The sequence below is a fragment of the Molothrus aeneus genome, chromosome 3 (genome assembly GCF_037042795.1).
Source record: "Molothrus aeneus isolate 106 chromosome 3, BPBGC_Maene_1.0, whole genome shotgun sequence".
In the NCBI taxonomy this organism is placed as follows: domain Eukaryota; kingdom Metazoa; phylum Chordata; class Aves; order Passeriformes; family Icteridae; genus Molothrus; species Molothrus aeneus.
The window spans coordinates 45,206,585-45,219,192 of NC_089648.1; the positions used below are offsets into that span (position 1 = coordinate 45,206,585).

The window sequence follows — 12,608 nt, forward strand, 5'->3', positions numbered from 1 at the left end:
CTGTCAAAGCAGCATATGCTTAAGCACCTTATAAACCATTAAATAATCATAATATTTCTCTTTCCAAGTTTGTTGTATTTGTTTGAGCAGTTGCAGAGTAATTAAAGTACCTTGCTTTAAATTATTTTTTCTCCTTTTTCCCTTCAGGAGCTTGAAGTACTGAAATCATAAATGATTTGGTGACAAGCTGAGCTTGCAATGCAGGCAATAAAAACCGTGGAAAAAGAAGTGACTTTTATAAAGGAAACACTTTTCACAGAATCCTTCCTAAAGCAACAAGAGTGCAGCAGAAACCCGGCGAGCAGGCAGCTCCAAGAGCAGCAGCCATTGGAAGGAGCTGTCTGCAGCTCTCAGTGCTGTACTGAGCATGTCCCAGCGGAGCCCAGTGCAAGCAGCACATTATGCAAAAAGGCAGCTCCAGCAGATGGGAGAGAGGCACAGCAAGCATTTGCCTCACTTGCATCACCGCTGCCTGCAAACAAACCTGGATCGCTAGAGGGGATCTTGCCAGCAGGCCAAAGGAATGAAACCCGGGAGGATGGCTTGATTGCCAAAGGTGTTGCACTGCGAAAAATCATGGGGAATCAAGATGGGAAGCTAAAGAAAAATGCAGGTGATGTGCAAGAAGGAGGAGAGGATGCCTCTGGGCCCAAGGATACGGACGGCACAAAGAAGGTATCGGGGGGCAGAAGGGGACTGGGGAAGCATGCAAAGGGAAGCGAATCGGGGAAGAAGAAGGGTAAGTCGGACTCCAGGCCCTCTGTGTTTTCAAATCTGAGGATCAGAAAAAATCTGTCCAAGGCTAAAGATGGAAATAGCAGCTCACGGGAGGATGTTTTGGAAAGCCAGGCCTTGCAGCCTGGGGAGCTGGACAGTACTCATTCAATTGTAACCAAAACTCCCGATATAAGCATCTCTGCAGATGAAGGGGGTCTCTCAGACACAGATGTTGAACATTTTGAAATCAGAAATGAAACTGTTCCAGCTGCTGCAGAGACACAGGATGGACAAAGGACCAGCTCTGGCTCTGATATGGATATATACAGTTTCCATTCAGCCGCAGAACAAGAGGATTTGCTTTCTGATATCCAGCAAGCTATTAGACTGCAGCAGCAGCAGGGGGCAATTAACATTGGAACTGAGGACTCTGTCTCCAAAACAATGGGCCGACACATGGCTAATTCTCAAGCAACCCCCTTAGATTTTGAACGGTTTTTTTCAGTAACTACCACTGACAAAGAAAGGAGCCCAGACACTGAGGGGGCTTTTCCAGCAGCATCGGAAATTGTGGAAAGCGTTCCCGTCTCCTGTGCAGCTGAACGTGAACTGAAGGAAGCGGTGAATGGCACAGGCTTTCCTGGTAACAGCTTATTTGAAACACAGGAACGTCAGCTACTGACTGAGGAGCAGCCCGTTGCTGGAGTGGATGCTGTAGCCAGTGAACTACAAGATGGTTTGGATAGAACTGCAGTAGAAAATGGGGCTCAGACACACAGCTCCACAGAACCTTTTCCATCTCCAGTGGCAGATGCTGAGGCTAAAATTGCTGAAGTGCAGGCTGTTGATTTTCAGGGCTCAGTAACAGAGAGTAGAATTTCAGATGCAGGCCATGATCATGCTGCTGAGACTCAGGAAGGGAAACACACTCTGTCAGCCAGTCAAGAGGAGCTGTGTAATGGTTTATCCACGGAAATGAAAAATGGCAGTTTGTCCTCTGAAGGAACAGCGGACAGTCCGATGCTTGGTTCCCGATGTTTTAAGCCCTATCTAATTAATCCCTGTTACATCAAAACCACAACTAGGCAACTGAGTTCTCCCAACCATTCACCTTCTCCCTCCCCATCCCAGAGCCCACTCTTCACAAGGAGGCAGGAGTCCTTCCACAAAAAGGAAAAAGTCTCAGTCAGGAAGAAGAGGTCTGCTAGTCTGGCAGGTTTGTTCAGTCGCTCTGCAGACTGGACAGAAGAGGTGTCCAATCACAAAAGTGAGATAACAGAGAAGGTGAGCTCTGCAGACTATTTGGAGCACAAGGGGTTTAGAGAGAAAATTCAAACGGAAAGAGTGCCTTTGACTCATTCAAGAAAGTCCTCAGGGGTCCAGGCTTCTACAGAGACATTTCCCAATGTCTTTTCAGGTGAGTGATGTGAATTAGGAGTTGTTTTGGTTTTTTTTTCTCTTCCCACAACAGCTTTGAAAATATTTTTAAAATGCTTTAATTCATTGCATGCAGTACCTTGGCCTTGCAATCCAAGGCCTGATCTTACAAACACAGTCACATTTCATCAGTATGGCAGGACTGCCAGTAAAGGAAGTGCATAACTCTTTGAAGTTTTTCTTTCTACTTGTCTCCTTTGTCTACATCCTGTAGGGAAAGGATGAATGCCTTAAATTATTCTTGTTGAAAAATGTGAAAAGCTGCACTGTTGTAGGCAGATCAGCTCTCTGCATAAATAGATCTTTCAAATGCAAAGCTTTCTGTCACCAGGATCCTGTTTGGGGTTTTCTTGTGCTAGGTGCAGTTCTAGTGTACTATAAACACATGAGAGCTGCACCTGGTGTTAGACTGAGGCAATGAGGAGGATTTGCTTAGTATCAAAAGGAAAAAGCCATGCTATGCACAGATGGACAGCACTTCAGAAAGGAACCAATTTCCTCTTCAGAAGAGGGAAGGAGGAGAAGAAAAAAAAGTGAATGTATTGAAAGGCAGCAAAAACAGGGGAGGAGAAGGGAAACTGGGGGTTGTACAATTTGGTAGCTGTGACAGGCTGCTGCTCAGGCTACATAAGGTGACTCATTTAGTAAACCTTTACCTTGCCTGTTAGGCAGCTTGCATCCAGTCCCAAAGACATGGGAATAGAAAGCTCACAAATGAAATAGTGTGAGTAGATTCTTATATTTTCCTTCACTCTGAGGGGTTTTTTTCCCTTTCTCTTTCCCTCACCTGAAGTTTCTTTCTAAAGGTAATATATTCATAATTAGGACCACTTCTTCCACATAGGAGGTATGTATACAGAGAAAACTCAGCAGCATATTCCATAGATTTTTCACTTGAGGAACCTGTAGAACTAAGAGAATATACCCTAAGAGTACCTGCTATTAGATAAAATCAGATTTTTATTTTAATGAAGTTAGTTCTGGATGCATGAGAGCATGAACCATACATGAGCACAAGGTCTTTGCAAAAAATGGAGTGAGGGGTTTTTTTGTGGTTTTATGAAAAGCAAACAAAAAAGTATGATTTAGGAAGTAAATAACTAAAATTATTTTCTAGATTCAAATCACGATGCTTTCATTCTTTAGTAGCCTTGAACTAAAATCTCCAATTTCAGTGCAGAAAATTGGAATTCAAAATTTTTAACACAGAAAAAGCCAGCCCCTCTGAGAGTAGCTCATTGTGAAGTTAGCTGAATCTTTTTTTTTATTTGTTTTAAATCCCTTTCACCTGTTTCTTAGACTTAACTTTAGACATGCTACCTAAACTTTTCCAGTTTGAGGTGTTCACTACTTTAATAGCATGTAAAAAGGACACTGGTTTTTTTTTTTAGCTATCAACAGTTGACAGCTTATAAACAACTCAGAAAATTTTTAATTGCTACATCTGTAATTAGACTTTATGGTGGTGCTATGATGGAAATAAGTTGCATATGGCAAACTTCAAGAACATGGTACTTCTTTTTAGATATCTGTTTTCTGGGAAATAGACTTTTTCACATTTCCTCCCAAGGTGTTGATTTATTATAAAATAATTTTTGTTTAGGTTTGGGTTTTTTTCCCACCAATGCTTTAGACTGTTATTGTGAAGGGACCAGCGTCCAATGCAACAGTAGTTCTATCTCTTATGGAAATTACAGTGACCCTCATTTGCATGTACATACCAGCTGTCTTTACGAGCAGAGGACAATTATATCTTTCAGTTCATGCAGAAAAGCTTAAAGTGAGGGAACTGGAAATGACTCATCTCTGTTTGGCCATTCATAGTATTAAAAAATGTATTTACAAGCTAAAATTCATTGAGAATTTTAAAATAACAACTAGTGTACATTAAAAAGGGAAATTAAGCTTCACATTACTATTTCCATAAGGTGCTATTGCTGAAAGAGCAGAAAAGCCTCTTTAAAGAAACCATTCCACACAACAATGATTACAGAAATAATTTCCTTGTATTCTGATACTACTTGTGAAAATGTTGTATTTTACTTGCATGCATGAGATACATTGATTTGGGAATTAGCATCAAGCCTTTAGAAATAAGATTCTTTATAGTGGGATATTTCTAGCCTAAAAAACAAAAACAAAGCAAATCCAGTCCAAAACAGCTTTTTGCCTACAGCATGAAATCCCATTTTGCTGTGCAGTGACTGCAGTGTTGCTCTGCATTTCCAACTGGAATCAAGTAAAATATTCCACAGCACTTTATCATCAATTTCAATGACAGCAGGTCCTATGCAGATGATTGGCCTACTTTTGCAGCATGTTGTGGTTTGGCTGTGTGCCATTTGGTTTTCACAGAGAGTCATATGAACCCTTTAAGACTGCTTTAATGTCAAACGTAGATGGAAGCCAAGTACTTGAATGGCAGAGACTTTGCATATTTTAATTTTGATTTATATAAGAAGAAAAGTACAGTATTTTGAATTCTATGCATTTTTTAGGAAAATGGTATGGACAAGTTTAAGGGCATTCTATAATTCAGGCATTGGATCTATTTCACATTTTATGTGGATAGCTGTATTTGAATTTGTAGTGACAGTAATTACAAGTTCTAGATTACCCAATGCACAGTGGAGCCATGGTTTTTATATGGTGGTCCCAGGAGAGCAAGAGCTCAGCAAGAGCTGGTTCTCTCACTTCGGTATGTGGCAGTGAATAATTTGCACTAAAGTGAAGTGAGTATCTGGGTGGGAAAATGAAACTGATGTTTCCAAACATTAACATAACTGAAGTGAAAGAGCCAATAGACTGATTTAGTAAGAAGAATTTCATTCTTGTATTAATTTGAGGTGCAGTGATTGCAGAGGAGCTAATAAGGGTGTCTTTTACATAAATTGAATGAGTCACATCAGCTGCCCCAGATGGTGATTAAACTTGACCCAGACAAACCCATGCCCTTCCTAATCACTGTTGGCTGCTTGTAACACACTTGCTGCATGAAGCTCTTTCAAACAGATAATTTATCTTTAAATTTTTCTTCAGAGATTTTTTTTTCTGCTCTATCTGTAAAGAGGAGGCAAACAAAAAACCCTGGTTACCATCAAACAAAACCTGAAGCCAGTGCTGTGCTTGTGTACTCATGTCTGCTGATTTCTGCCACTTTATTTTACTTTTGTACTGTGCTAATGCTGTCTTCCCACTTGCAATTGCAGTGCAGTGTCTGCAGGCATAAACCTAGGTTTAGTATGGATAAGTATGTGAAAACTTGAAAAAGTTGGATGAAAGTTTGTTTCTGAGATGCAAAGTAGATCTTTTTAAATGCCTTTGTTGAGGCTTAAAAAACAAGCTCTCTGATTCATGTGATGCTGCACACAATATGGATTTGTATCTGTTGGCATCCTGAGTAGACTGTTTATCATGCAGCTGTTATTTCAGATTACTTATGGTTTGCTGTTTCACTGCTGATGGCTGTTAGCAGTAATACACATGATTCTTTTATCAGATGGGGTGTAGCCTCATCTAACTAAGGGAGCTGCCCAGCAGCAGCCCTCCATGTGGTATGTGATCACACGCTACTCTGAGTGTTGCTAGCAAGCATCTGAAGGGAAAGATCCTCCTCTTTTTGCCTAGTACACACAAAACTTGGGTGAGGGGATGACTCCAACACTGCACTTCAACTGTACTAAAATGTGTTTGAAAATGGGCTGCAATATGTTGTTGAAAGATTGCTGAGTGGTGATAAGTTACTTTAATGTTACTGAGCTAGTACTGCAATATGGGATTTGGAGCAACGTGAGTAACTCCACTGGAATTCAGTGCTGCCACAGGCTTGTTTTGATGGGATCTCATGATTAATACTTTGATCTTTATCTAGAACTTCATTGGGAGTAGCAGGTTTTGGTCATGAGATTGAGTGGCTCTATTATCCTGAGCAGCACCACATTCTGAGGCATCACTGGCAGCCCAACATGTCTGGAGTAGGACTGTGGGGTCTTGGTTGTCTGATAGTCTTTTTTGGGGTGCAAAGGGGAAAAGGAAAAGGGACTATTTATAGCTGAAGTGTGTGCATCTCTGCTTGATTCTGAGACACAGTACCACTAGAATATCCATCACACAAGGCACCTGTCTGGAAATGACCATTCAAGGATGTTGTGTGCTTCAGTGACTTAATTTCTGTGAAACGAGCAGTGGATTATTCCAGCTGGAATAATTATGTGGAAGTTAAGTTTGATTATATTTCTTGGATCTAATTGTGTTTTATTTTTTTTTAATATACATGTCTTTTTAATAGCTTGGGGCATCATTGGTCTATTTAAAAAACCCCAAAAACTGCTGTAGGACTTATTTGCAGGAAAAAAACCCAAAAAACCTATTTCTTGAAACAGGCCTTTTTTTTTTTTTTTTTTTTTACCTGTGCTTTTTTTTGCTTTTTCTACGGCAAAAAAACCTTGGATTTCAAAAGCAACTCTAGGGATATTTTAAGCTGACTGTATATGAAGGATTAAGTTTCAATGTGAATGCTGGTGATGAAAAACTACTGAATTACTAATTACCCAAGATATTTTGTTTGTTTAGTGTTTTAATCAAGCTCAGGATATGGCCAAGTGTATTCCTTAAGAACTACCTCTGCCAAAATTTCAGCTTACATAAGGAGTAGCGGTGATGAACCATATATGTGTAGGTGTGGGTGACTGCAGCTCTGGTTATTTTTAGATGCATTCAAAAACATCATTCTGTACCACTTAGCTGGACTGCAAGTTTCCAGAAACTTACTTTTATGCAGGCAGTTGATCTTTTTTGGGAATGGGGTGAGCTGGTACAAAGGGAACAGGGCAAAAGCAAAAAGAAGCTGTGACAGGAAGGTTATGGACAGATGTTAGGACTTTACATTGTGTCACCTCATTCCTGCCTCTTGATATGATAATAGAAAACCAGTTGCATTTCATTAAATGCTTTAGAAAAGGCAGCAAAATGGGTTCAGGAGCTACTATCTTCTCTAAGCAACAGCAGCTTCCTGCATTCCTACACTGCAATAATGTAAAGAAAATTAGGGACAACAAGGCAGGCTTTTTTACCTTGAGTGAAAAAAGGACTGTTCCTCCTTCTATTTCCATGTCGCTGCTGTCCAGAATTTTTTCTTCACACTGATGGAAATAGCTAGGCTTTCTGACCAGGAAGTGAGTTATGTTTTCTTATGCTAAACCTTGTTTTATCCTCAGATAAATACTGACCATGACTTCTGTCATCTGTAGTTGCACAGCAGCAGAACCATTAAGTAAGTCAGCAGTTTTGCAACAGTTAGAAGCAGTGGTTATGAGAGTGTGTGTGTAAACATCACAAGTTGTAAAAGTAAACTTTAATATGTTTAAAGCTAAATGTAAACACATAAATATAGAAGAAGTAGATAAATATTGACAATCTCATTGTTTTTACGTCTTGACATACATAGCTAAGTAGGGGCAGGAAAGCCTAGTCACAAATGAGATTTATTGAGACATTCTTATTTGTCAGTATAAATATGAATTTTTTGGTCTTGGGATCTATATAAAAGTTATCAGCAATGCCAGAGCTCTGAACCTGGTGTGAATTTGAATCAGGAGAAAACAGAGATAACTTTACTGTGGAACTAATTACAGAAGACACCTTTCATTCTAGAGGTCAGTTGATGCTGAGAAGATCTGTCTCAGATGTCCCTTGAAGATGCAGAGATAGGATAGGTGTTTCTTTTTCCCTGGTACATACTTTCTTCTTCCTTGCACTGATAAGGAAAAAAAAATCACTGTGAGAAAGAAATCTATGCCGTAGTATCACAATAATGGTCTACATTAGCACATCTTAAAAGTCATGGAGGAAATGGAAGTGTTTAAAAAAAAAAAAAAAAGAAAATGCCTTAATAAAAGTGCTTGTGTATCCAAGTGCTATTTTGTCATGTAAAAATTCAAGAAATTATTTATGCAGAGAAATTGTTAAGGGAAATACTTGATTGCATCAGTGAAACATAAAGCCCCAGTTATAGCAAGGGACTTGTGTTTCTAGGTTTCCTTCAAAAGAAGTCTAGAAGAACATGTCTGCACAAGTACATGGATCTGCATGTCTAGTTTTTCGTTTTTGTGGAATGTAGTTCTAACGTTCTGCTTTTGCCCTTCCTTCATCTAACTATTTTTTGTTTATGGATGCAAAGAAAAGCTTTTGTACATCTTGATAAATATTAAAAATCAGTTATTAAAGTTGTAGATTAGCAGCCCTTGGGAACACAGGTCATGGAGGAGCAAGAAAGCTAGGCATGCCTGGGAACTAATGAGTAGGTTAAACGAAACGTGTTACTTGTGTCCCACTTTAAAGACCGCCGGTTTGGTTGAGTTCAGTTGTGTCTTGTGACTTTTGGCTGCTTGAGCAGACAAGCTTGAGCTTGAGAATTTGCTTCTAAGGTAGAGATAGGCCAGATTGTATTATATGTGGAAGAAAATGTCAAAGCATTGGGAATAAAGTTTTACAAAATTGGATTGTAAGGAATAGTCTCTATCAGGTTAGACTGACAAAAGATGCTGTTAGTAATAGATGCCCAAAAAGACATCAGAGGAGCTTCTTACTTTAAAAGAGCTAGACAGAAAGCATTGTGGCTTTCCAGCAGTCTGTGAGAACCTGGCACAGATTACTGCCTTCACATCACAAATCACCACAGAAACTAAAAGGGTAAAGAGACAGAATTAAATACTTGCTGAGAGGAAGCTATGTACCTGGAAAACACAATATGAAATTTGCCAAAGATGCATATGGTGCCTAAAAGATTTGGTAGACAGACACATATAGGTTCTCCTTCATAATAAATTGGTATAATTAGGGAAGCTTTATAAATGTACCTCTGTAAGCTGCAATAGTACTGCATTAGAGCCTGAAGAGAAATCATGTGGAGGGAGACATGTCATTTAATGATGGGGTGGGGGGACATGTTATTGATATTTTTAGAAAGCAGTGGCACAGAGTACAAAATGTCTATATCATAATTGAGGAATATTCTGGTATTTAACAATAATTTTAAAATCTTCAGCTTCTGAAAGTTACTATATGAAAGCTTCTGAAAAAGGTGTTCTTACTTTTTCCTATATATCACTAAATGACATGCATAAATGATATATAGCTATAGGTAGGGATAAAAGAATAGTTTCATATTCTGTCTCAGCTTATCCTGTTATACATATGTCATATGTAATAAAATTCACTGTGGGGGAAAGGTGTAAAATCTTAGTCACCATGGAAGCAAAATTTCAAAGAGCTTATGTTCAAGTTAGGGAGACAGAATGCTTCACAGACTTGCTAATCTGGAATAATGCTGAAAGCACTGTGACAGTCTATCACAAATATTTTAATATATTTTGAAGCTCTAGTGATGGCAAAGCTATGATACCTGCTTTTTATAAAAAGTAAGATATTGTTATTGCAAATAATCAAGCCAGTTTTATCTTGTTTTTGACTGCAGCAGCAAGCAAGTCTTTGGAACAAGTCTTGAAGGAGGAAATTATAAGATATAATTCACTTCTGAGTATATGACAAAAGAGTAAAGAAAACCAACAAAATGCAGTATGGTTTTAGCAAAGATCAATAAGACTACATTGATAACATTTTATTTACAGCTGCTTTCTAGACAACACAAGAGTGGTAAGAAGGCATTCATATGCATTTCCATACATAATAGTAACACTGCGAATCATTTAGCCAAAGAAGAGAAGTCCTGGTGGTTTTACATCAGGGGCTCTGTCATGTTACTTCACTACCACCAGAGGAACTGGGTCATTTTGGCCTGCTCCCCTCTAGTGTTGTGATTGATGGGCTCAGTCAGGCTGTGGAAAGTTTATTACATAATTAACACAAGACTGGACCTGCGTCCTGACCTTTGTCCTAACCACAGCACTTGTAGGACTTGATATTTTCAAGTAAAATTTTCATTCTATTTCTGTCTTTCTATATTATGACACAAATTTCAAAATTAGGAACTGACCTTAGGATTTCATTCATCAGGATGAAGGTCTGCATTAATTAGATTTTCACATGCTTTCTAGCATGATTTGTGGAAATATGGTGTCTGTTTAAGTAATCTTATAACAGACCACTGGGTTATATGCTGAAATTAGTGGTCTTGTCATATCTCATAGTCAACTCAAATGACATATAGCAAAAGGTAGGGATAAAAGAATAGTTTAATATTCTAGGTTGTTTTAAAACACAGCTGCTTGGTTCAGTCAAGGAGAACTATAGATCAAGTAGGAGATGTGAGTTTTTTGAAAACTGTAACATCCTTTCTAGGGTGAATTTTTACTTCCTTAATTCAGTGATCTCTTCTTTTCACCTTTAATTTTGGAGAATCCTTTTTCCAAACTTTGTCAGATCTTCCCTTTTTCCATCAGGGCATTTCTGGAAAAATTTCAGGGTCATTTTGCTGAGGTGCTACTTTTGCCCTGTGTGCGTGTAGTAGCAGGATTTTCTTCCAGTGGCAGCTAATGCCCTTGCTTCCAAAAGGGAGCATGCACACTTGTTCCTTAGCTCTCTTTGGGATGTCTCCAGCACTTGAAGCTCTTAATATGATGTGATTCTCTTTCTTTTTCTGTGTAAGATGTTGCTCGTTCTTTGCTGAGTTGAAATCTCAGTTTATACACTTAGTAAAGCTGTCTTGCACAATCCAGAATCTGTTTAAATTTTTAGTGATAAATGTAAGGCTAAAATAAAGGAAAAAAAAACCCTACTTGCTTGAGTTGCACAGGGGTTGATGTACTCTGGTCTTATCCTTAAAGCTAGTGAAGAGTTACATGGAAAATTTTTAATCCTAAACAAAGATACTATGAGAGATAGGACATTGTAAAAGGAGTGAAATTAAGATGCCAAGAAATTCAGAAAACTTGGCAAAAGGAAAGCATAGTGTTTACTGTGACAATCAAGTACAGGACTGAGAAATGTAAAATTAATTGATAGTTTTATTCTAGTGGTTTGAATAGTCTATGAATCTATCAAATCAATACATTATTCTCTTTAATTTAAAAAATAGATATTTCTGACCCTGAAACTGTGTGTAGGCAGCCATATAAAACTGTGGGAATGAGGGAGATAATGTTGATATGTCTTTTTTTCTTAATTGTCAGGCTTAGACAGGCTTTCTACTTTGACTTCTGAATTTAAGATGATGTGTGGGTTTAGTTCATACCATCCATGTGAGCATAGCCAGGAAATCTGGAGGAGGAACATCAGAGAAAGAAGGACAATCTTCTTTGGTATTTCCATATATCCCTAACTTTATTGATGTTCTAAATACTAAAACATAATATATAAATATGAATAAATAATATTTTATGCATAATATGGTAATATACAGTAGAAATATATAAAGATATCAATATATATAATCTGTGGGGTTTTTTCCCCCCTTAGAAGCATAGACTTTTATATAATCACTGAAAGCAGAGATCAACTATTACATGGATAATAAGAACAAAAGGAAATATATTTGACAGTATTATAGCAATTGTGTGCCCTAACCCCAGACCTTGACCAATTTTGTTATATTTCAAGTTTATGTTGCCTAGAAATTATAGACTTAAAATGTATTTTGTTTTGTGTTTATTCAAAGCAGAAGGCTTTTTTTTTCTTTTTGTTATGAAACAAAATGCTTACTAGGTTTTCCATGTTTTATGTAGCCAGGCTGTCAGAAATACGTCACATGATTTTAGAAAAGTATCTGTCAATAAAAATTCAATCCCTTAAAAAAAATTAAAAAAATAAACCAAACAGAAAACAAAACCGCTAAAGCAACCTCACAGGATGAGTCATCTAGAACAGTTTACCAATCTAAATCAGAAGAGGATTAGAAACTCTGCAGTGAAAAAGAACAATAAATGAAGTTTCTAATCCTGGAATTTTGGGTGTAATCTCCCAGGTCAGTCTTCAGGCAAACAACAGACAAAATTAAATTGCTTCTTTTATACTGCAAATGCATATTTAATATGCACTTATGCAGTACTTGGACTTAGCATCTGAAGAAAAGTTGGCAGGAATACCAATTTCTGTTTTCATTCTGCACATTCCCAGGTTTCATGTGCATCTTGGAAAACCTCTTCTTTCTCAGCAGTCATGTGTTGCACATTATATTTAGGCTGAGTGGTATAGGTTAGCTGAAAAACTGGAAATTTGAAAAGATTGTGAAATGAAATTAAAACATTAAAGAATTTTAATACTTTTTTGTCATTGAGGTAATAATTTTATACGTAAAATTTCATTATGCTTGAAATATTTGAGACCTGGTAAAGTACACTGAACAGCAAAAAGGTGAAAATGGAGAGTAACTGATTTGCCCTGAAAAATTATTCATTAAGCTTTTGCTGTTATAGTTTGAGTGAATATGATGAATGGGTGAATATGTACTGAAAATTATTTAAGAAATTACATGTAGTTGCAATTGCTATCTCAGCTAA

The 12,608-nt window shown here is 37.8% G+C and overlaps 1 protein-coding gene across 1 annotated transcript in view; it reads left to right on the top strand.

Annotated features, from left to right (window-relative positions):
• Positions 1-434: 434 nt before the first annotated feature.
• FMN2 (formin 2) overlaps positions 435-12,608 on the top strand; it is a 152,869-nt gene continuing 140,695 nt past the window's right edge. Inside the window, exon 1 of the mRNA XM_066546802.1 lies at positions 435-2,134. Coding sequence (XP_066402899.1) covers positions 577-2,134 — 1,558 coding nt within the window. The 5' untranslated portion in view covers positions 435-576. The remainder of the gene's footprint in view (positions 2,135-12,608) is intronic.